We start from the raw sequence: 25909 nt of genomic DNA, 5'->3' as shown, positions 1-25909 counted from the left end.
GGAATTCCTTGGAGCTGGCTTTGGTGTGCTCGGTACCTTGCTGCGGTGGGCAGTAGCAGGCGTACTGTCTAGGGGACAGCCACTCTGCTTTTGCACCCTGCTCCCTCTTCTGCTGTGCTGGTGGCTCTGTGCGACCAAAGCCTTTTCCTCCAAAGTACACAGGTCACTCGCATGACCTTGAGTACATGTAGGGTCGAGGATCTCATCGTCCTCCACATCATCTTCCACCCAGTCTTCACCCCTGCCCTCCTTGTCAGTCGGCACACTTTCGAAAGCCACAGCAGTTGGCACCTGTGTTTTGTCATCATCCGAGATGTGCTGCAGTGGTCCTCCCATGTGCTCATCTTGAAACATAAGTGGTTGGGCATCGGTGCACTCAATCTCTTCCACTTCTGGGGCAGGGCTATGTGGATGGCCCTGGGAAACCCTGCTAGAAGAGTCATCCAAAATCAGAAGAGACTGCTGCATGACTTGGGCTCAGACTGCTTGGCTGATTTGCAAGGGGGTGAGGTGAAAGACTGATGGACATTGGCTGCAGGTGCCAACTCTGATCTTTCAGCAGGAGACTGGGTGGGAGACAATGTAAAGGAACAGGAGGCACTGTCAGCAACCCAATCTACTATTGCCTGTACTTGTTCTGGCCTCACCATTCGTAGAGCCGCATTAGGCCTGACCAAATACCGAAGGTTCTGTCACCTACTTGCACCTGAGGAAGGTGTTTCACTTGTACGTGTAGCTGGCACAGATCGACCACGTCCTCTCTCTGCAACAGGAGCTCCACCAGCAGCACCACGACCGGGGCCACGTCCCTTATTTGACGCCCCCCTCATATTTCTCAAATTTAGGATCTTGCCCAAAATTTGTGTTTTTTTTAATAACAGAATAGAACAACAGTATCTTACAACACAGATTAAACACCTGAAAAGAAGCACTGTCACCTTTCTACTTTTCTATTATATTTATATTTATTAGTATATTATATGTATCATTATATTTATTTCACTGGTAGGTTTCACGTTATGTAATGTTATTTATGCATAAATATTGACACACTTTAAATTAATATTCACAGTACAGCACTTAGAATTAATTTTTATTACAGGATATCCGTATATTGATATATTTTGGTACGAATGGACCATTTAGCAATCTTTCTGGATTATTTCCTTTATAGATTAGACTAATTAGACCATGGGGCACACTATACTGCAAAAAACGCATCTTCCCCCAAAAAAACGCATGGAAACCGCATATGCGTTTTTTTGGTTTCAGATCAGATTTTGGTATTGCAGACCAGATCCTTCATTCCAGATCGGCCTACTCACCATACAACACAGATTAATCACTTTTCTACTTCTTTATTATATTTATATTTATTAGTACATTATATGTATTATTATATTTATTTCACTTGTATGTTTCGCATTATGTAATGTGATTTAGGTATAAATATTGACATACTTTAAATTAATATTCACAGTATAGCACTTAGAATTAATCTTCATAACAGGATATCCGTATATTGATATATTTTGGTACGAATGGACCATTTAGCAATCTTTCTGGACTATTTCCTTTATAGATTAGACTAATTAGACCATGGGGCACACTATACTGCAAAAAACGCATCTTCCCCCAAAAAAACGCATGGAAACCGCATATGCGTTTTTTTGGTTCCAGACCAGACTTTGGTATTCCAGACCAGATCCTTTACTCCAGATCTGATCTTACATGCATCTTGAAAGGGATATAAAAGGAATCGCAAGAAGTTGGGATGTCACCACTGAGGAAGGGGAAAGGAGATCCCCGAAACGCGTTTGGTGCTTTTCAAAGACATCCCCAACAAGAGACCCCCACTGGAAGTTCGTATATTAATATCTGGATACATATAAAAAAATCGGAGCGCTCCAAAGACAAAGATCCGAAATTTCAGCCATTTAAACTGGTCAGTACAAGCATAAGTTTATCTCTCGCGATATTACACCCTGATCGTATGACCAGATCCGAGATTTGTGGATAACGATCGAGAGAGACTAGTGACGAAACAAACCAGGTGAAACGCTAAACACTGAGAACCACGGGAATATGAACAGAAACCGTGAGTAAAAATCTAAAGGATCGAATATTTTGACTGCAGGATAATCGTCATTCACCTGTGAGTAAAAACTTTGTGTCCGATTGGATACTATATCGAATATTTATATCGGACAATTCCGAATATTTGAAGAAGTACCTTGCATGGATATTCATGTTATATTGCATATAAGAAAGAAATGCCAACACTAATATAAGGAATAGACTGACACCTTTGGCTTGCGATAGTGTGCACATCCAGGACACATGGTCCCCCTCCTTTTGGACTTTTTTTGAGTTTTTATTGAAGTTTTAGATTTTAGGGATTTTTAGGGTATTGATATTGTTATTTTTGTCATTGTATGTCCGCTGCAGCGACTGTTTAGTAATTTAACATTGTATTGCAACATTGCTTTTTAATATATTTTGCCAATTAAATATTGTGTATTAATACCACTACTATTGCTCTATTTCCATGCGAGTGAGTGCCAGTCTCATAATATATATATATATATTTTCCAGTATCTAATGCATGTATCTCACACTGACAGATGCAGCAAAGGCTGCAAAATTAAGTATTTTGCCTGAAATGGGTGTTTTTTTTAAACCCAGAATATTATTGCAGTATTTCTAGCTTGTATATCACACTAACAAATGCAGCATAGGCCCCAGATGTAGGGTATTGCCAAAAATGGTTGTTTTTTTAAACTCTGAATATTATTGCAGTATTTCAAGCTTGTATCTCACACTGACAGATGCAGCCAAGGCCGCAAATTTAGTATTTGGCCCAAAATGGGTGTTTTTTTAATAACAGTATAGAACAGCAGTATCTAAAGCTTGTATCTCACACTGACAGATGCAGTGCAGCAAAGGCTGCAAATTTAGTTTTTTGCCCAAAATTGGTCTTTTTTTAAACCCAGAATATTATTGCTGTATTTCAAGTTTGTATCTCACACTAAAAGATGCAGCCAAGGCCGCAAATTTAGTATTTGGCCCAAAATGGGTGTTTTTTTTTTATAACAGAATAAAACAGCAGTATCTAACACGTGTATCTCACACTAACAGATGCAGCAAAGGCTGCAAATTTAGTTTTTTGCCCAAAATGGGTGTTTTTTTTTAAACCCTGAATATTATTGAAGTATTTCAAGCTTTTATGTCACACTAACAAATGCAGCATAGGACCCAGATATAGGGTATTGCCAAAAATGGGTGTTTTTTTAAACCCTGAATATTATTGAAGTATTTCAAGCTTGTATCTCACACTGACAGATGCAGCAAAGGCTGCAAAATTAAGTTTTTTGCCATAAATAGTTGTTTTTTTAATAACAGAATAGAACAGCAGTATCTAACACGTGTATCTCACTCTGGCAGATGCAGCAAAGGCTGCAAGTTTAGTTTTTTGCCCAAAATGGGTGTTTTTTTAACCCAAAATATTATTGCAGTATTTCTAGCTTGTATGTCACACAAAAAAATGCAGCATAGGCCCCAGATGTAGGGTATTGCCAAAAATGTGTGTTTTTTAAACCCAGAAATTTTTTGAAGTATTGCAAGCTTTCATTTCACACTGACAAATGCTGCAATGGCACCAGATGTAGCATATTGCCAAAAAATTAGTTTTTTTAAACCCAGAAAATTATTGCAGTATTTCAAGATCGGATTTCACACTGACAAATGCTGCAACGGCCCCAGATGTAGAGTCTTGCAAAAAATGGGTGATTTTTTTTAACCCAGAAATTTATTGAAGTATTGCAAGCTTCCATTTCACACTGATACATGCTGCAAAGGCACCAGATGTAGGATATTGCCAAAAATGGGTGTTTTTTTTTAAACCCAGATTATTATTGCAGTATTTCAAGCTTGGATTTGAATGTCACAAAAGCACATATGCTGTGCTGGTGCACTGAGCTTGCATAAAATGGCCGCCGCCGCCCACCTAACTAACAGACGGATAAAAGTTATTTTTCTCTGTCACTGGGCTCAGGGCAGGGTAAAAAGATTGTATACTGCACCCACAAAACTAAATCTAGGTAGATCGTTGAGTTAACAAGCACTTCTGATTAAAGATTCTTTCCTATTCTCTCCCTCACAGCAGCAGCATCCTCTCCCTACACTAAGCACACCAGAGTGACGTGCGGCGCTACGTGACTCCAGCTTATAGAGAGGCTGGGTCACATGCTGCACTGGCCAATCACAGCCATGCCATTAGTAGGTATGGCTGTGATGGCTTCTAAAGGCACAGAGTTAAACACTTGTTGATTGGCTGCTCTGCAGCCTTTCAAAAAGCGCCACAAAATAGCCAAACACCGAACCAGAACCAGAACTTTTACTGAAAAGTTTGGGTTCGGTCCGGGGTCCAAAAATACTAAAGTTCGATACAAACCCGAACTTTACAGTTCCGGTTCGCTCAACCTTAGTAACTAATAAAAATGATTTGCAGACAAAACATTTTCCAAGCTCTTTATGTAAATGTTCTCATGTCAGTGACCCATACCTTTCCTTTTACCGTGGAACATGAACCTGAAAGTAAATTTGTATAAAACCACTGGGTCTTTCTAATGAGAAACAGTAACTACAATAGCCACCCCACCCACCTTGCAACTCAGAAAATGTACTGTAATTTCCAATTTTATTTTCTTACCAAAAGAAAAAAGAAATATTCTTCCAGTATATTGAGAAAGTTTGCCAAAGATCAGCGAACAGATGGAATTGGTTGCTGCAAAGCATATCATCACATATCCAACAAAATGTATTCCCAGGGAGCAGGTAACATAAGACTAAAATAAAGAGATAATTTTATTAACAGATTTGTTTGTTAGAATACACTAAGAGTAGAAAAGATTAAGTAACATCCTTACATCAAGTAATGTACACTAAGGCTACTTTCACAATTTAGTTTTGGCTTTCCGTTTGTGAGAACAGTCATGGGCTCTCACAAGCAGTCTAAAACGGATTAGTTTTGCGCTAATGCATTCTGAATGGAAAAGGATCTGCTCAGAATGCATCCGATCAGTCTCCATTCCGCTCTGGAGGCGGACATCAAAACGCTGCCTGCAGTAATACAAACGGATCCATTCATGATAGATGCAGATGGTTGTATTATAGATCCGCCCAAAACGAGAGTGTGAAAGTAGCCTAACCTGTACTTAAAATAGTCACTATGCATTTTAAGAGCTTGTCAACTATTTCAGAATAGCTTATTTGTAAATATAGTTGTGTCAGTCTAGAAAACCTCTAAATAGTACTAAAACATCCTCGGCGGAAACCTATTTCCTTTTAGTTTAGAACACTCTATCAGGGTAGGTGTAGTTTTGTGCACAGAGGATTTTCTAGACTTAATAAGTTGTAGCAAACCCCCAGTCTGTACAAGTGTTTTCCTTAAAGTGAACATCTAATCAACTTTATGCTGACTGTACTGAGGGCAGTATGAAGTAGTGACATAATCATAATCATTGCAGCCCAGGCCTTGAAAAGAATCAAATCTACCTGAGAAGAGTCCTGGTTATTCCTAATCTCCTTCTCTCCCCATCCATCTGCTGATGATTGGCAGTTCTCTACTAGAGAGAAAGGGAGAAAACTAGGTAGAAGACTGTCAGTCATCAGCAGGTGGGCAGGTAAAGCAGGAATTTATGATTAACCAGGACTCTTCTCAGGTAGATTAGACTCTTTTCAAGGCCTTTATTGCAATGATTATGCTGCTGGTTCTTGGCAACCACTTACTTTTCGCTGATGTGTGACACACCGCTGAAATCAGCATTTCTGTCACTACTTTATACTGCCCTCAGTACGGTCAGCATAAAGTTGATGACAGGTGCCCTTTAAGTACTGTATATTCAAATTGATCAAGATTTATTTAATTAAAAGAAAGATGCACATGGCTTGGGGAGGTCACTCAGATGCACAGGTATTTTGCGAAAAGACTGACAGGGTTCTATTGCCTGTTAATGTCTCTTCATAAGAGAGATCTGTTTCTGGCCTAGCTTTTGTAGATTCTGGGGCTGCAGCTAATTTTGTTAATTTTGATTTTGTGTTTGGTTTGGAATTAAATTTACTTAAATCACCTGAACCAATTCTGGTATCTGGGGTGGACACAACTCCTTTGGCCGGAAAATTTATTCAGTACTAGCAGAAGGACCCGGCTTCACACAGGTATATTTCATTTAATGTTTGCGTGCGTCGTTAAAAGATATTGACAGTATCCTCCATAACAGTGACCTCTACAGAACCTCGCTCCTTTAACAGTAAACTCCACAGTCCCCCAACCCTTAACACTGAACCCCCCACAGTGCCCCTACACTTTAAAATTGGACCCGCACAGCAGCCCATCCCCTTAAATTTGAACTTTACAGCAGCTCACCCCTTTAACAGTGAGTTTTACAGCACCCCACTCCCTTGAGAGTGACCTCACAGTACCCTGCCCCATTAACAGTAATCTCCACAGTGAACGCCTCTTTAACAGTGACCTCCACAGTGCCTTGCCCCTTTAATGCTAGGACTACACGACGACATGTGTCGTGTGACATTTTGTCTCAACAATTTTTATAATGATAGGCTATGATGTCGCAGGGTACTGTGACATGCTGCGACACGACAGTTGCAAAAATTCCATACAAGATTTATTTTTCTGTGACTGTTGTGTCGCAGTCGCAGCATGTCACATGTTGCAGTGCAACACCATAGACTATCATTATAAAAATTGTCGCGTGACACATGTAACAGTGTAGTTGTGCCCTAAGTGTCGTGCGACTTATTGTCATTATGTAGCCCTAGCCTAAAGCTAACCTACAGCAGTGAAGAAAAATGGCTGGGTTTTTATGGAAACCTGGAGTAAAACTGTGTGTATGTGGAGACTAAGGGCCTGCAAGCTTCTATTGACTAATAAGGGACATGTGACCGTATGTATGGAAGTTGGGATATGAAGAGAAAGACTTGCAGGCTTGTATTGGCTAATGCAGTTAATTTATTGGGAATATCTCAGGAACTGTATGTCCTAGAGAGCTTAAGAAATAGATTCCTCCTGTGATTCCTCCAACTAAACCTCCTGATCCAGTTGTTTTCCAAGGTGAACTGGAGTATGAGATAGAGAAAACTGATGCCTTCCAGAGAGATCAGGGCCCTCTGCAGCAACAGGATGCAATGCTCTGTTTCTCCCCGCAGCGGTCGTGTGCTGGGAGAGATTAAAAAGTGCGTTGATTGCTCAGCTGCTCTATTACCGTGTACTAATGGTTCTGAGTTTTGTACCTATGAGGTTCTGATCCAGAAACTTGGCACTCTAACTCCATTCCTGGCCATACACGAGTGGCAGTCATAGTCTTTGACCTTCTAGCTGTATTCCTGGTGTTCCCTCCTGTGCTTCTTTGGATTGCTCATCCTTCTGACACCAGCTAGTCTTCTAACCACTCTTTGTCTCTCATTTGGTACTATGGTTTGACTCATTTACATACTACTCTTTATTGTGTTTGTCTGTCTTTGTTTGTTAGCCCATCTCCTCACTTATATAACGTAGGGACCGTCGATCAGTTGCAGTCTAGCTATCTAGGGCTTGTACTGCAAATAGGCAGGGAAAGCATGCTTGTTACTAGCCTTAGGGCACACTGTCCTTGTCTGTCCCTACCTACAGTCATTACAGGTGCTCTATGAGCTACTTCCCAGCTCCCCCACTATGAGGACAGGACCTCTCCTGTCCTCTCCCTGCTCTGCACTCACTAAACCCTGTCGCTTCCCAGAGAATTTGAAAGCACTTATCAGAAGGAAATTTAGTGTCAAGGCACCTATTATGTGTCCTGCCATTGACTGCCAGTCACATCACATTTGTTTGCAGTGGTGTTGTGAATGAGAAACCTGGATTATGGGGATGTGGCTAGGCTGCCGGGGAGAATGCTTGAACAGAGAGCTCCCGCACTCCGTGACTCTACAAAGCATTTCCCTGATCTCCCACGGACATATAACTGCTCCCTGACTATCTGCAGACCCCACAGACATGGGGAAAACCAAAAGACAGCTACCCCAACTCTCTAGCAAGAAATTAGAACAATACTTTGACCGGGAAAACAGCAAAGATGGTGCCGGTCTCCCTAGCCAGTCTCCGTCTCCTGCTTCTGGCCAAGACATTTCTCCTGCACAAACTCCTGAACTGCTCTCTCCAACGGAGAATCATCGCCCTCCTTTACCACAGAGCCCTCCGACGCCATCCTTACCTCCAACTCTGGAAGACGTCAGACCCCATTCATCTGGATCCTCATGTTGCAAAGATGGCGCCCACATGACGCAGCTATCCTCATCTCCTACCACCAGCCTGGTCAAACAACGACAATGCTTTTTTTTTTTTATGTTATAACTTTCTTTTCTCCTACAGTTTGGTTCTAGTTTAATTGATGCATACTCTCTCATGTTTCACCATGACCGCTGCTGTATACCTTAAATACACTGATGGGGGTTAAGATAATGTCCTTAAACACCAAGGGATTTTGCCCGCAGAAACGGGCCTATGTATGGAAGGAAGCCTTAACTTCACATGTGCTATGTATTCAGGAGTCGCACCTATTGTCTGCAGATGCCAGCCAAGTAAAATTCTGCCTTTTTCCCAATATTATCCACTCCCATATGGTCAAAAAATCTAAATTAGTCTTTATAGCTGTCAAAAACACAATAGCCTTTTCCATTATTACCAAAATAATAGATACTAAAGGATGATATGTAATTCTAATATGCCCTAAGAACAATTTCTTTTACACCCTAGTTAACCTATATGCTCCTAATCATCACCCACTCTCTTTCCTTCATAAAGTCATTACAATAGTTAATAAACAGAAACAAGGTAAACTAATCATTTGCGGTGATTTTAATACAGTAGTAGACCCTTCCCTGGACTCCACAAACCCTACTCGCTGTTCTACTGTCATATTATCCTCTCTTATACACTCTGAGGGTCTTGTGGATGTTTAGAGGGCACATTATGGTCAGGGGAGAGACTACACATTATTCTCTCCTTTCCATGTTTCTTAATCCCGCATTGACATGTTTCTAGTGGACCACACTGCCCTCTTCCACACCTCCACCTCAGAAATGGGCTAATCCAATTGTCAGACCACACCTCGATTACCATCACCCTAGAGGAGCAATTCCTATCTTAGCCCCTATATACACTGCGTGCAGAATTATTAGGCAAATGAGTATTTTGACCACATCATCCTCTTTATGCATGTTGTCTTACTCCAAGCTGTATAGGCTCGAAAGCCTACTACCAATTAAGCATATTAGGTGATGTGCATCTCTGTAATGAGAAGGGGTGTGGTCTAATGACATCAACACCCTATATTAGGTGTGCATAATTATTAGGCAACTTCCTTTCCTTTGGCAAAATGGGTCAAAAGAAGGACTTGACAGGCTCAGAAAAGTCAAAAATAGTGAGATATCTTGCAGAGGGATGCAGCACTCTTAAAATTGCAAAGCGTCTGAAGCGTGATCATCGAACAATCAAGCGTTTCATTCAAAATAGTCAACAGGGTCGCAAGGAGCGTGTGGAAAAACCAAGGCGCAAAATAACTGCCCATGAACTGAGAAAAGTCAAGCGTGCAGCTGCCAAGATGCCACTTGCCACCAGTTTGGCCATATTTCAGAGCTGCAACATCACTGGAGTGCCCAAAAGCACAAGGTGTGCAATACTCAGAGACATGGCCAAGGTAAGAAAGGCTGAAAGACGACCACCACTGAACAAGACACACAAGCTGAAACGTCAAGACTGGGCCAAGAAATATCTCAAGACTGATTTTTCTAAGGTTTTATGGACTGATGAAATGAGAGTGAGTCTTGATGGGCCAGATGGATGGGCCCGTGGCTGGATTGGTAAAGGGCAGAGAGCTCCAGTCCGACTCAGACGCCAGCAAGGTGGAGGTGGAGTACTGGTTTGGGCTGGTATCATCAAAGATGAGCTTGTGGGGCCTTTTCGGGTTGAGGATGGAGTCAAGCTCAACTCCCAGTCCTACTGCCAGTTTCTGGAAGACACCTTCTTCAAGCAGTAGTACAGGAAGAAGTCTGCATCCTTCAAGAAAAACATGATTTTCATGCAGGACAATGCTCCATCACAAGCGTCCAAGTACTCCACAGCGTGGCTGGCAAGAAAGGGTATAAAAGAAGAAAATCTAATGACATGGCCTCCTTGTTCACCTGATCTGAACCCCATTGAGAACCTGTGGTCCATCATCAAATGTGAGATTTACAAGGAGGGAAAACAGTACACCTCTCTGAACAGTGTCTGGGAGGCTGTGGTTGCTGCTGCACGCAATGTTGATGGTGAACAGATCAAAACACTGACAGAATCCATGGATGGCAGGCTTTTGAGTGTCCTTGCAAAGAAAGGTGGCTATATTGGTCACTGATTTGTTTTTGTTTTGTTTTTGAATGTCAGAAATGTATATTTGTGAATGTTGAGATGTTATATTGGTTTCACTGGTAAAAATAAATAATTTAAATGGGTATATATTTGTTTTTTGTTAATTTGCCTAATAATTATGCACAGTAATAGTCACCTGCACACACAGATATCCCCCTAAAATAGCTAAAACTAAAAACAAACTAAAAACTACTTCCAAAAATATTCAGCTTTGATATTAATGAGTTTTTTGGGTTCATTGAGAACATGGTTGTTGTTCAATAATAAAATTAATCCTCAAAAATACAACTTGCCTAATAATTCTGCACTCCCTGTAGAGAAACAACACCTATATCTTTCAGCACCCAAAGTATGCCCCAGGAATCCTATAAGCTTTAACTGAATTTTTAAATTTAAAGCCGCCTCAGTCCAAAATCCCTATATTGTATGGCAAGCCCACAAAGCCTTCAGAGGACATTTAATAAAAATAGGACATATTGAGAAAAAATCCAGAAAAAAGGAGATATCCTCTTTGAAGGAGAAAATAGCACATCTTGAGGCAGTCAATAAAAAGCAACCTACCCCTCCACGTTCTCGAGACCTAGCTACTGAACTAGAGAAATCAAGGGGACTCCTCCTTCAAAATCATGAGAAAACCCTACTGCACTTAAAAGCTAGATTTTATGCCCAAGGTAATAAATCGGGCAAACTTCTAGCCCATCAACTCAAATCACAACAAGCCCGTACTAGAATCCCATACATTCTACGCTCCAATACTAAACTCATAGGGCCAGATTTATCATTAGCTCAGGTCAGAATAATGGAGTGAAAAAGTCCCAAAAAAAATCCCAAACGCTAAAACTGCGCACAAATTTGCGACTTTTTTCTGCTCTGCACTATGCTCGCCAGTTTTCTGAAAGTGGGCGTGTTTTCTTATGTAAATGAATCTCTAGACAGATTTACTATTGGGACTATTTAAAAAAGTCGCAAAAAAGTCGCAATTTCACTCCAGTGAGGACCATGCTTATCTTATGAGACTTTTTAATAGAACATGCGACTTTTTCATAAAAACGTGCGACTTTTTCGTAAAGATGTGCGACTTTTGTAAAGCTGCTTACTGACGGATAAACTGCTACCGTCAAACCACATTTATTACAGTCTTAAAGGGCCGATCATAAATCTGACTTGGCTAAAACTGACTTTAGCCATATGTGAAAGTGGAGTGAGCTGTCAGAGTAATGATAAATCTGGCCCATAGATCTCAGGGAAATTGCAGTGCAATTCCGACTTTATTATAATAACCTTTATAACCTTAAAGACCACACAATGCTGACAGACAACCACTCCTCCTTAGTTAAAGACTTCCTACTTAAATCATTCCTACCCTCTCTATCAGTTACTCAACTACAAACACTGAATAGCCCTATCACAGAAGAAGAGATCAAACGCCTGCTAACCTCTTTTCAGATGGGTAAATCCCTGGCCCAGATGGGATATCCTATGAATACCATAAACAATTCCATCCTGTATTACTTCCCCACCTTTCATCTATCTTCCAAAAAGCGGTAGATGGGTCCCCGTTCCCCTCTGATATGCTAACAGCTTTGATTGTGACCCTCCCTAAGCCTGGCAAACCAAATAATGTTCCACAGAATTTCCGACCTATTTCACTTCTTAACTCAGATGTGAAAATCTTTGCTAAACTACTAGCAAACCAATTGTCCCCTATACTTCCCTTTCTGATAAAGGAAGACCAAGTTGGATTTGTTAAAGGACGACAGGCGTCGGATAACACTAGGCGGCTCCTGGATATATTCAACTTAGCAGAAACCCACTGCATTCCCCTTCTCGCAGTCACCCTCGATGCCAAAAGGGTGTTCGACTGTTTACATTGTTCATTTGCATTTTCGATAATGGCAGAAATGGGTGTAACAGATCCCCCTGCTTTAAAGATGGTTTTTAGCCAGGGCCTTGGATACCTACTCTTAACAATGGACGCAGACATCTATGTGTATCAAGGACATATGTGTACACACACTTCCAGACATTCAGTCTGCTCTAACCACAAGACTGACCTACTTAATTACAATACACAAGATAACACGTTGGGCCATTGTCTGGGTAAAGACACAGTGTCTACTTGTAAGCTATGTGACAAAGTCCCTGTTTTGTGAGTGCATTATCTTTTACTGTATATTGATTGGTTACTGTAGTTTATGTTCCTGCATAAAAGGTCGAGCTGTGGCCATCAATAAAGTTAGTTCTTCTTCACCCTCAATCTAGAGTCTTGTCTCTTATTGGGGGTAACAACTATACAGCTATCACACTAGCTCTGGTAAGAGCTTCTTCACTTGGATCACTACTAGATGCTGAGGACTCCTCAATGATCAGAAAAGGACACCCTCCAGTGGTTGAAATCCCTCTACGCTCTGGGGTAACCGCTACATTGGTGTCAACAATGGGATAGTCCTATCCTCCCGGAGGAGGTTCTACATCCATGGAGAATCAGTATGAGAAACTGAAACGGCTAAGGTTGAAGGATTTGCTTGAGAGCCATGGGCATTCGACTAGTAACAGACCATGACGGGAACTGATAGCTGAATTGGTCGAATTGGACCAAAACAACACCATGGCTAACTTCAACCCACCGAACGGAGAAGAGGACGAGATCCAGAGAATCGTACAAAGGAGGCTGACACTCTATGGGCCGAATCCACCTGTGGAACTGGTAACCCAGCTTCTCAATGCAGCGATAGAGGAGGCAAGGGAGAAAAGAGCATATCACCTACAGGTACTGACCGCACAAAGACCAGAGAGTCCAACAGTACTACCAATTGTGACCCTCAGCGACCAGAAAAAGGTACCATTTGCAGCATTTAAAGCATGCCAAGAGACAGATGGAGAGATAGATAGATATTTGGCCGACTTTGAAAGGCAATGCGCGCTACATTAGGTGCCACCCGAGGAATGGGTTACAATTTTGTCGGGCAAACTGTCAGGAAAGGCCAATGAAGCTTTTCTTGCCATCCCAACCGAGGATGTCACAAATTATGCCACAGTAATGGAAGCACTACTGTTCCGGTATGCTGTAACCCCTGAAGCATACCGGTGACGGTTTAGGGAGTTCAAACAGAAAGGAAGATATTCCTACTCAGAGTGGGCCTGTACGCTACACAGGGCAGCATCCCATTGGGTACAGGGATGCCAAGCCACCACAGGGGAAGGAGTTTTGCAGGTGTTCCTGCTCGAACATTTCATAGGAGCATTACAACTGGACCTGAGGGAATGGGTTCAGGATCGACGGCCACTCACCCTACAGGACGCAGCGCACCTAGCAGATGAGTATATGGATTCCCAGCGGCCAGAACCAACCGCTGTATGTCTACAACCCGAGCCGACCGTTACAAAACCACCTGCTAGTGCACAGTTCCGTGCTCCGATCCCTCCAGCCTCAACCCGCTACTCCGGACCCCCAGGTTCCAGCAGAACCAGTCTCTAGTACGGTGCCATGGATGCCAACAGCTGTAACACATCAGGAGCAACTGCCCCTTGGAACCTCCCAGGTCCAACTGGGGACGACCCTCCAACCGACCCCAACCTACACCAGGTGCCCACTGTTTGGAAGCTGAAGCCGAGGAATACTTAGCAGTCCTATACAAGGCCGACCCCATCCAAGCCGCTGCTCAGGGCAACAGACAACAGCACCGCCAAGAGGTACTGGTCAATGGGCAACCAGCTCAAGGCCTGCAAGACTCTGAGGCCACCCTGACTCTCATACAGCAACACTTGGTCCGCAACAATGATTGCACTGGGAAGACTGTCGACGTTCGAGTCGCCGGAGGAGCTATTTATCGTCTCCCCACTTCCCGGGTTGATCTAAACTGGGGAGCTGGATCTGGTACTGCACAAGTGGGATAAAGGAGAACCTCCCAGCCAAAGTATTGCTGGGAAATGACCTTGGGCCCCTCACCGCAGCCGCTCATCCAGTCACCACCCGTGCTCAAACCCGCACTGCAGAGAGCAACATACCAGTCGGGGAGACCCAGTCGCTTCCATGTTCGGACTGGGGGCAGTTCTAAGCCAAGTGGGAGAGGACAGAGGAGAGCACCTGGTTGCCTACATCAGCCGCAAACTATTGCCCTGGGAAGTGAGCTATGCGGCAGTTGAAAAGGAGTGTTTGGCTTTGGTGTGGGTGCTGAAGAAACTCACCCCCTACTTGTATGGGCGAGAATTCACGTTAGTCACGGACCACAATGCCTTGGTTTGGTTAAACAGAGTGGTCAGAGACAACGGACGATTATTGAGATGGAACCTTGCACTACAGCCATAAAACTTTAAAATCCAGTAGCGCCCCGGGAAACAGAACGGTAACGCTGATGGGCTGTCCCGCCAACTGAACTCAGTCCTTAATCTGTCATCCAGGCAGCCTCCAGTTGACCCGAAAAGGATTAAACCGGGTCTGCTGGAGTGTTCCACAAAGAGAGAGCCATGTAACAGATCCCCCTGTTTTAAAGATGGTTTTTAGCCAGGGCCTTGGATACCTACTTTTAACAATGGATGCAGACATCTATGTGTATCAAGGACATATGTGTACACACACTTCCAGATATTCAGTCTTCTCTAACCACAAGACTGACCTACTAAATTACAATACACAAGATAACACGCTGGTCCATTGTGTGGGTAAAGACACAGTGTCTACTTGTAAGCTACAGTACAGACCAAAAGTTTGGACACACCTTCTTATTCAAAGAGTTTTCTTTATTTTCATGACTATGAAGGCATCAAAACTATGAATTAACACATGTGGAATTATATACATAACAAACAAGTGTGAAACAACTGAAAATTTATCTTATATATAGGTTCTTCAAAATAGCCACCTTTTGCTTTGATTACTGCTTTGCACACTCTTGGCATTCTCTTGATGAGCTTCAAGAGGTATTCCCCTGAAATGGTCTTCCAACAGTCTTGAAGGAGTTCCCAGAGATGCTTAGCACTTGTTGGCCCTTTTGCCTTCACTCTGCGGTCCAACTACCCCAAACCATCTCGATTCGGTTCAGGTCCGATGACTGTGGAGGCCAGGTCATCTGGCGCAGCACCCCATCACTCTCCATCATGGTCAAATAGCCCTTACTTTCAAAGTTTTTCCAATTTTTCGGCTGACTGACTGACCTTCATTTCTTAAAGTAATGATGGCCACTCGTTTTTCTTTACTTAGCTTCTTTTTTCTTGCCATAATACAAATTCGAACAGTCTATTCAGTAGGACTAACAGCTGTGTATCCACCTGACTTCTCCTCAACGCCACTGATGGTCCCAACCCCATTTATAAGGCAAGAAATCCCACTTATTAAACCTGACAGGGCACACCTGTGAAGTGAAAACCATCTCAGGGGACTACCTCTTGAAGCTCATCAAGAGAATGCCAAGAGTGTGCAAAGCAGTAATCAAAGCAAAAGGTGGCTACTTTGAAGAACCTAAAATATGACATATTTTCAGTTGTTTCACACTTGTTTGTTATGTACACTGCTCAAAAAAATAAAGGGAACACTTAAACAACACAATGTAACTCCAACTCAATCACACATCTGTGAAATCAAACTGTCCACTTAGGAAGCAACACTGAGTGACAATCAATTTCACATGCTGTTGTGCAAATGGGATAGACAACAGGTGGAAATTATAGGCAATTAGCAAGACACCCCCAATAAAGGAGTGGTTCTGCAGGTGGTGACTACAGACCTCTTCTCAGTTCCTATGCTTCCTGGCTGATGTTTTGATCACTTTTGAATGCTGGCGGTGCTTTCACTTTAGTGGTAGCATGAGACGGAGTCTACAACCCACACAAGTGGCTCAGGTAGTGCAGCTTATCCAGGATGGCACATCAATGCGAGCTGTGGCAAGAAGGTTTGCTGTGTCTGTCAGCGTAGTGTCCAGAGCATGGAGGCGCTACCAGGAGACAGGCCAGTACATCAGGAGATGTGGAGGAGGCCGTAGGAGGGCAACAACCCAGCAGCAGGACCGCTACCTCCGCCTTTGTGCAAGGAGGAACAGGAGGAGCACTGCCAGAGCCCTGCAAAATGACCTCCAGCAGGCAACAAATGTGCATGTGTCTGCTCAAACGGTCAGAAACAGACTCCATGAGGGTGATATGAGGGCCCGACGTCCACAGGTGGGGGTTGTGCTTACAGCCCAACATCGTGCAGGACGTTTGGCATTTGCCAGGGAACACCAAGATTGGCAAATTCGCCACTGGCGCCCTGTGCTCTTCACAGATGAAAGCAGGTTCACACTGAGCACATGTGACAGACGTGACAGAGTCTTGAGACACCGTGGAGAACGTTCTGCTGTCTGCAACATCCTCCAGCATGACCGGTTTGGCATTGGGTCAGTAATGGTGTGGGGTGGCATTTCTTTGGAGGGCCGCACAGCCCTCCATGTGCTCGCCAGAGGTAGCCTGACTGCCATTAGGTACCGAGATGAGATCCTCAGACCCCTTGTGAGACCATATGCTGGTGCGGTTGGCCCTGGGTTCCTCCTAATGCAAGACAATGCTAGACCTCATGTGGCTGGATTGTGTCAGCAGTTCCTGCAAGATGAAGGCATTGATGCTATGGACTGGCCCGCCCGTTCCCCAGACCTGAATCCAATTGAGCACATCTGGGACATCATGTCTCGCTCTATCCACCAACGTCACGTTGCACCACAGACTGTCCAGGAGTTGGCAGATGCTTTAGTTCAGGTCTGGGAGGAGATCCCTTTAGGAGACCGTCCGCCACCTCATCAGGAGCATGCACAGGCGTTGTAGGGAGGTCATACAGGCACGTGGAGGCCACACACACTACTCAGCCTCATTTTGACTTGTTTTAAGGACATTACATCAAAGTTGGATCAGCCTGTAGTGTGTTTTTCCACTTTAATTTTGAGTGTGATTCCAAATCCAGACCTCCATGGGTTGAAAAATTTGATTTCCATTTTTTTATTTTTGTGTGATTTTGTTGTCAGCACATTCAACTATGTAAAGAACAAAGTATTTCACAAGAATATTTAATTAATTCAGATCTAGGATGTGTTATTTTTGTGTTCCCTTTATTTTTTTTTAATTCATAGTTTTGATGCCTTCAGTGTGAATCTACAATTTTCATAGTCATGAAAATAAAGAAAACTCTTTGAATGAGAAGGTGTGTCCAAACTTTTGGTCTGTACTGTAAGTTTTACACAATAATATCATTTTTGAAACAAAAACATTATCATGTTTTAGTGTCTCCATATTCTGAGAGCCATGGTTTTTTCTGTTTTTGGGCGATTATATTAAGTAGGGTCCTATTTTTTGCGGGATGAGAGGACGGTTTGATTGGCACTATTTTGGGGTGCATATGACCTTTTGATCGCTTGCTATTACACTTTTTGTGAAGTAAGGTGACAATTTTTTTTTTATTTAGCACAGTTTTTATTTTTTATTTTTTACGGTGTTCATCTCAGGGGTTAGGTTATGTGATATTTTTATAGAGCCGGTCGATACGGACGCAGCGATACCTAATATGTATACTTTTTTTTTATTTATGTAAGTTTTACACAATAACAGCTTCTTTAAAACAAAAAAAAATATGTTTTAGTGTCTCCATATTCTGAGCCATAGTTTTTTTATTTTTTAGGCGATTGTCTCAAGTAGGGGCTCATTTTTTGCGGGATGAGGTGACGGTTAGATTGGTACTATTTTGGTGGGCAAATGCCTTTTTTATCGCTTGCTGTTGTACTTTATGTGATGTAAGGTGACAAAAAAATGGTTTATTTAGCACAGTTTTTTTTTTTTTTTTACAGTGTTCTTCTGAGTGGTTAGGTCATGTGATATGTTTATAGAGTCGGTCGATACGGAGAAGGCGATACCTTATATGTATACTTTTTTTCCCCCCTATTTTTTACAAATTTTTTTTACTTTATTTGGGGAAAATGACGTTTTTGTTTATTTTTACTTGAAACTTTTAATTTTTTGGGGGGAAAACTATATTTTTTCAACTTTTTTTTCACTTTATTTTTTGTCCCACTTTGGGACTTGAACTTTTGGGGGTCTAATCCCCTTTATAATGCATTCCAATACTTCTGTATTGGAATGCATTGGCTGTATGAGTAATACTGTGTGTATTACTCATACAGCTTCCGACCTGTGAGATCCCGGGGGCTGGATCTCACAGGCTCGTCACCGGAAGTCAGCGCGATGCCTTCCTTAGACATCGCGCTGCCTTCCATGCCATCGGGTCCCCCCTACAGCCGCATGGGGACCCGATGGCACCGCCGCCCGCTGCTGCCGCACCAGGTAAAAGCCGCAAACCGCAGGTCTGAATTGACCTGCGGTTTGCGGCGATCGCCGACACGGGGGGGTCATGGGACCCCCCCGACCTTGTGACAGGATGCTCGCTAAATGATTTCAGTTGACATCCTCTTCCGATTACCCCCCGCCGCGCCGCAATCGCGTTTTAAAATTAGGACATACCGGTACGCCCTGGGTCCTTAAGGACTCGGGAAACAGGGCGTACCGGTATGCCCTAAGTCCCTAAGGCAGGGGTCAGCAACCTCCGGCACTCCAGCTGTTGCAAAACTACAATTCCTAGCATGCTCCTTCATTTCTGTGAGAGTTCTGAGCAGAGAAGAGGAAGTATGCATGCTGGGAGTTGTAGTTTTACAACATCTGGAGTGCCGGAGGTTGCCTACCCCTGCCCTAAGGGGTTAATATTTGGTTGAAGCTGTAATATTGCAGGCTGTAATATTGGTGGAAGCTGGTATATCAATCCCCTCTATCAGTATTTTGTGGAAGCAGGTATATAGAACCCCTTAATTAGTATTTGCTGGAAGCTGGCATATCAAACACCTTAATCAATATTTGGTGGAAGCTGGTTTATCGCAAGCCTCAATCAATATTTTGTGGAAGTCGGTATATCAATCCCCTCTATCAGTACTTTGTGAAAACAGGTATATAGTACCCCTTAATATGTATATCCTGGAAGATGGTATATCAAAGCTCTTAATCAATATTTGGTGGAAACTGTTGTATCACAGGCCTCAATCAGTATTTGGTGGAAGCCAGTATATCAATTCCCTCTATCAGTATTTTGTGGAAGCAGGTATACAGTATAGAACCCTTTAATGAGTATTTGCTGGTAGCGGGTATATCAAACCCCTTAATATTTGGTTGAAGCTGTAATATCGCAGGCCTCAATTAATATTTGGTGGAAGCCGGTATATCAATCCCTTCTATCAGTATTTTGTGGAAGCAGGTATATAGAACCCCTTATTTAGTATTTGCTGGAAGCTGGCATATCAAACACCTTAATCAATATTTTGTGGAAGTTGGTTTATCGCAAGGCTCAATCAATATTTTGTGGAAGCCGGTATATCAATCCCCTCTATCAGTACTTTTATCAGTACTTTGTGAAAACAGGTATATAGAACCCCTTAATATGTATATCCTGGAAGCTGGTATATCAAACCTCTTAATCAATATTTGGTGGAAGCTGTTGTATCACAGGCCTCAATCAATATTTGGTGGAAGCCGGTATATCAATCCCCTCTATTAGTATCTTGTGGAAACAGGTATATAGAACTCCTTAAGTAGTATTTGCCTAAAGCTGGTATATCAAACCCCTTATTCAATATTTGGTGGAAGCTGTTGTATCGCAGGCCTCAATCAATAATTTGTGGTAGCCGGTATATCAATCTTCTCTATCAGCATTTTGTGGAAATAGGTATATAGAACCCCTTAATGAGTATTTGGTGGAAGATGGTATATCAAACCCCTTAATCAATATTTGGTGGAAGCTGGTGTATCACAAGCTTCAATTAATATATGATGGAAGCCGGTATATCAATCCTCTATATGTATTTTGTGTAAATATATATATAGAACCCCTTAATGAGTATTTGCTGGAAACTGGTATATCAAACCTCTTAATCAATATTTGGTGGAAGACGATGTATCGCAGGCCTCAATCTATATTTAGTGGAAGCCGGTATTTCATTCCCCTCAATCAGAATTTTGTGTACACAGGTATATAGAACCTCTTAAGGAGTATTTGCTGGAAGTTGGTATATCAAACGCCTTAATTAATATTTGGTGGAAGCCGGTATATCTATCCCCTTTATCAGTATTTTGTGGAAACAGGTATATAGAACCCCTTAATGAGGACTTGCTTGAAACGGATAGATCAAACCCCTAATCAATATTTGGTGAAAGACGTTGTGTCGCAGGCCTCAATCTATATTTGGTGGAAGCTGGTATATCAATCCCCTCAATCAGTATTTTGTGGAAACAGGTATATAGAACCACTTAATGAGTATTTGCTGGAAGCGGGTATAATATGATAAATTCAGCTCAATGGACACGTCTGGTTTGATTATCAGAGATCTTTGATACACACTGGAATAAAGCGAATACATTTTTGGACATTAATTTGGGATAGACCGCAAAAGAGTGATTAGTGATAACTATCAATAGACTCTATCTTCCTTTTCTGGATCCGCTATATCTTGCATTGAGATGAAGGGTTGCTATGTTATTTAATGATACCCATATAATCCAGATTGTTCAACCCTGCAATCAACCTGTACTTAATCAGTATGTATCAAATATCAAAGCATGTGATTTTGTGGTCTATTTAACAGTATAAGCTATATCTTTAAAGGGATTCTGTCACCTCCCCTAACCGAAAATCCGATTTTAAAGCATACATGTAGCACAGCTTACCTTGAATCGGCTGTGATCTTTTATCTTGTAATCCGTCCAGTAGTTTATGATAAAAACGACTTTTATGTTTATGTAAATTAGCCCTGAAGGTGCCCAGAGGGGCGTTTTGTTAGCTTTAGTGTGCCCAGTACCGCCCCTCTTACGGTGCCCAAAACGCCTTCCTTCCGACTGCCTAACCGCCCACAGCCTCTCATCCCTCTCCTCCCCCTCCCTCACGGCCGAACTAACTCTCGCGCAGGCGCAGTACCCACTGGGGGCTGCGCCAGTGCGATCTGCAGGAGACTGAGGGCAGGAGCTTCATCTTTGTCACTGGGCATGCGCCGAGCCCAGTGACGTCAGATGCTCGCTCTTCCCTCAGTCAGCCTGGTGAGGAAGCGCAGAGGATTGCCGATCGGCTGCTGCACCCTGCGTATAATAATACCTATTTTCTCCAAAAAAATAAGGATTTCTTTCCAGGAAGGAGGGTGGGGAAAGAAATCGCTGGCTGGCTTCACTCTGGCAGGCAGACAGGCTGGAGAAAACGCAGGGTGCAGCAGCCGATCGGCAATCCTCTGCGCTTCCTCACCAGGCTGACTGAGGGAAGAGCGAGCATCTGACGTCACTGGGCTCGGCGCATGCCCAGTGACAAAGATGAAGCTCCTGCCCTCAGTCTCCTGCAGATCGCACTGGCGCAGCCCTCATTGGGTACTGCGCCTGCGCGAGAGTTAGTTCAGCCGTGAGGGAGGGGGAGGAGAGGGATGAGAGGCTGTGGGCGGTTAGGCAGTCGGAAGGAAGGCGTTTTGGGCACCGTAAGAGGGGCGGTACTGGGCACACTAAAGCTAACAAAACGCCCCTCTGGGCACCTTCAGGGCTAATTTACATAAACATAAAAGTCGTTTTTATCATAAACTACTGGATAGATTACAAGATAAAAGATCACAGCCGATTCAAGGTAAGCTGTGCTACATGTATGCTTTAAAATCGGATTTTCGGTTAGGGGAGGTGACAGAATCCCTTTAAGGACGCATTTTATTTTGAGGGAGCATTTTATAGATTTTTTTTTTGTTTACTGAGTTATAAAGTTTATTATGTAAATAAACATTTGTTTTTAAGGTAACTCTGGATGGTTGAGTGCCTATCTGATTTATAATATTATAGGTATATCACACCCCTCAATCAGTTTTTTTTTTGGGGGGGGGGGGGGGGGCAACAGGTATATCACACCAGTTGCAATTAGGTATTCCAATAGTGTTTGTCCCTCTATCTAGCTGCGGTATCTTAGCAGAACCGCACACAACTGCTGCACAATACAAATGCACTATAATATACTTTCTATGTTAGAAGGTATATTAATGGTATATCACACCCCTGAATCATTTTTTTTTTGGGGGGGGGGTCAACAGGTATATCACACTAGTTGCAATTAGTTATTCCAATAGTGTTTGTCCCTCTATCTAGCTGCAGTATCGCAGCAGAACCGCACACAACTGCTGCACAATACAAATGCACTATAATATACTTTCTATGTTAGAAAGTATATTATAAGTATATCACACCCCTTAGTATGTCACTAACAGTCTGTCCCTGCTCCACACAGCAACCTCTCCCTACACTGACAAAAAACTGAATGTAAAATGGCTGCCAGATCGGGTTTATTTATAGGGTAGTGGGTGTGTCCATGTGCTGAAACATCTCAATTGGCTGCCCTGTCCCACCTGATGGATGCGTCATGGGTCAAAGTTCGGCACAATGCAAAAGAATATGGCACCGGCGGACATCGCCATATGTTTGCATGTTCGGCGAACTGCAAACGATCAAAGTTCGCTGCAAAACGACCTCCGGGCGAACCGCAAGGCCATCTCTATTTTCCGGGCCCTACCCATCTCTCTCCCAGAGATATTTTTCAAAAAAGCACTTCTAAACAATAACCTCTGGAAATCTGGTCGACCCAGAATAGCATATTTAATGCTAATCAAAAGAAGAAGAGCAGGAGGTATCGGCCTCCCTTCCATTAAAGACTATTATAGGGCTATAGGACTGTCCTTTGTGTGAGACTGGTGGACCCCTAACCCTCAAAAAACATGGGTACAAATTGAGTCACATCTTGCAGGCAGATATGCTTTACAAGACCAACTAGTTGGTATTCTATGGAATGCTGGACTCCCATTAAGCCATCTCCTTACCATGTCCCATGCCTACTCTCTTTGGTCGCAGATACATACCCAAAACAGCAGTTCCAACTCATTCTTAACCTCTCATGCATCCATAAAGGTGCTAGAGGCAACCATTAAAGTATTGGATCTGACACGATGGCGGGCAGCAGGGATCACTCATGTAGACCAGTTATTGAAAAATCAATCAATCCTACCCTTCGAGGACTTATTTAACTACTTATATTCGAGGAAATATTTAACTACTTGAGAGTGCGACACTGCATTGGCCAACTCCTCCACCTCCCCCCCAAGATCAATACTGACATTATTAGACTTCTGCAAGCTCCATCCCTTGCTAAACGCCCCACAAAATATATTTATGATCTATTAGGCAACAAGAATACTTGTCAAATCAAACATTCTTGCCTGGGAATCTGATCTCAAGATGTCTTTTTCAGTAGAGGAGTGGGCCAAAGCCTTGCAGTTCTTAGTTGCTTCATTTAAATGTGTTACTCATTATGAAGCAGGGATAAAGACTCTATTACGTTGGTATTTACCACTGTGAAATTGAGCCATATGTACCCTGGAACGTCTCCATGTTGCTCACGGAATTGTGGCGGCACAGGCACTCTTCTCCACATACTATGGTCCTGCAGAAAACTCTCTAGCTTCTCTCACTTCCTTCTGGGATTTCTTACTTCCTTCTGGGATTCGTGTCCCCACCTATCCCTTGGTTGAACTTGATGGACTTTCTTCAACCATATCAACTATGTAACTATGTAATAAGGTCTTTGATCTGATATCAGCTCGGAAACTATCTATTCACCATTTTCTTCCAAGCATTAGATGCCTCTTGGGATATATTGTGCTGAGCGCTAAATTGGTAATTATGCACAATTGGAAACGATCTGACCTCCCCAGATATCCAATAACTATTCTCTGTCATAGACATCACTTATAAATATGAGAGGTCATTCCCAAGCACCATTCTAAACCCCTATACAGCTGAAACGTGAAATTTTTATATTGTGCAAAGTTCATTTATTTCAGTAATGCAACTTAAAAGGTGAAACTAACATATGAGATAGACTCATTACATGCAAAGTGAGATATTTCAAGCCTTTATTTGTTATAATTTGGATGATTATGGCTTACAGCTTATCCCAAAGTCACAATTTTAAGGTATTTTAGGGGGTATGGTTTAGGGGGTATGAATTTATTAGCTGACTAGAGTGTGACACTTTGAGCCTAGAATATTGAACCTTTTCACAAAATTCTAATTTTAAGCTGCATTACTGTAATTCCTTTTAATTTGCATTACTAAAATAAATGGACTTCTGCACGATATTCAAATTTTTCGAGTTTCACCTGTATTACTCTATCTGGCGTTCTCACCCCAACTATACCTCCTGACTATACTTAGTCTAGAGTATACTTTGGTCACCATTTAGCGGACTGAGAGAGATATGCAATGTCCAATTGAATGTTGTTACACCCAGGTGTTCACCCTGCACATCTTTGTAATTTCTATATGCTTTCTGTTACTTTACTTTATTTTATTTCTTTCAAATCTACTTTAACATGTACCCATTCAGAAGACGTGCTATGAGACTGACGTCAGTGTTTTCATGTAATACTGTGTGGTACACTTGTGTATTTGATCACAATCCGACTCTTGTACACCACTGTCATTGCCTGGGCACAATGTCCATATTGTGTTGTCTTTAAAACCCAATAAAAACCATTATTGAGAGAAACCTGGACTACTACAGACTGGACATATTGTCTTTAAGATATAAATTCAGGTTTGTTTTGGGGTCCAGTGATGTTCAGGTTCGAGAATGGAGGCCTTAATCTTGCCTTTGCTGTGGAACAACACAGTGGTGTGATGATGTAGAGAGCCATGTCATACAAGTCGGTCAATCCTAGTACTGATATAATGGATAATATATGCAAATCTACTTTTCATACATTAAGTATAGCAGTAATGCAGCTTACTTTTTGTATTTACCGCTCATCTGTGTCTTAGTACATTAGATCATCAGTTAAAACAAACTGAAGAACCCCTTTAAGCAGTGTGCTGCTACTCATAGTTCTATGCATTGTATTGCAGTGTGCACTTGCACCTTTATTGATACACATTATGGATGTGCTGGTTTAATCTTCTTTTGTGTTGTACACACACACACACAAACAAATTTTCATTTGATTTTTTAACTTTCATTCGATTCCAACAACTCCTTTCTTATACATTTTTTTTTCAATACGTGTATGTAACAGCTTTATTTTGACACCAGCTGCTCCAGGATGGTCACTGGTAGCGCAATTTGTTTTATCACTATAATGTGTTTTTGTTGTGTTAATGTTTCAAGCCTGTCAAAATAATGTGGGCTATGTCTGTATATTGCTTCAGAATTTCTGCTATTTATGTGGGATAAATTACAGATACTCAACACATGTATTTTAAGCATCTTGGTACGTTTTAATTGTATTTAGTACAGCAGTTTATTTTTATTTCAATCTTCCCAGTAAGAGTGCTTCTTTTCCAGCCCATATGTTGATGTTTTTGTAATATATTTATGGAGCACCACAATGG

General features: G+C 42.3%; 1 protein-coding gene across 1 annotated transcript in view; it reads right to left on the bottom strand.

Moving 5' to 3' along the window:
• UNC93A (unc-93 homolog A) overlaps positions 1-25909 on the bottom strand; it is a 428511-nt gene that overhangs the window by 71758 nt on the left and 330844 nt on the right. Inside the window, exon 6 of the mRNA XM_040429404.1 lies at positions 4712-4847. Within this exon, the coding sequence (XP_040285338.1) occupies positions 4712-4847 (136 nt within the window). The remainder of the gene's footprint in view (positions 1-4711; positions 4848-25909) is intronic.

Source organism: Bufo bufo, chromosome 4, assembly GCF_905171765.1.
Source record: "Bufo bufo chromosome 4, aBufBuf1.1, whole genome shotgun sequence".
In the NCBI taxonomy this organism is placed as follows: domain Eukaryota; kingdom Metazoa; phylum Chordata; class Amphibia; order Anura; family Bufonidae; genus Bufo; species Bufo bufo.
This window is presented reverse-complemented; position numbering and strand designations above follow the sequence as displayed.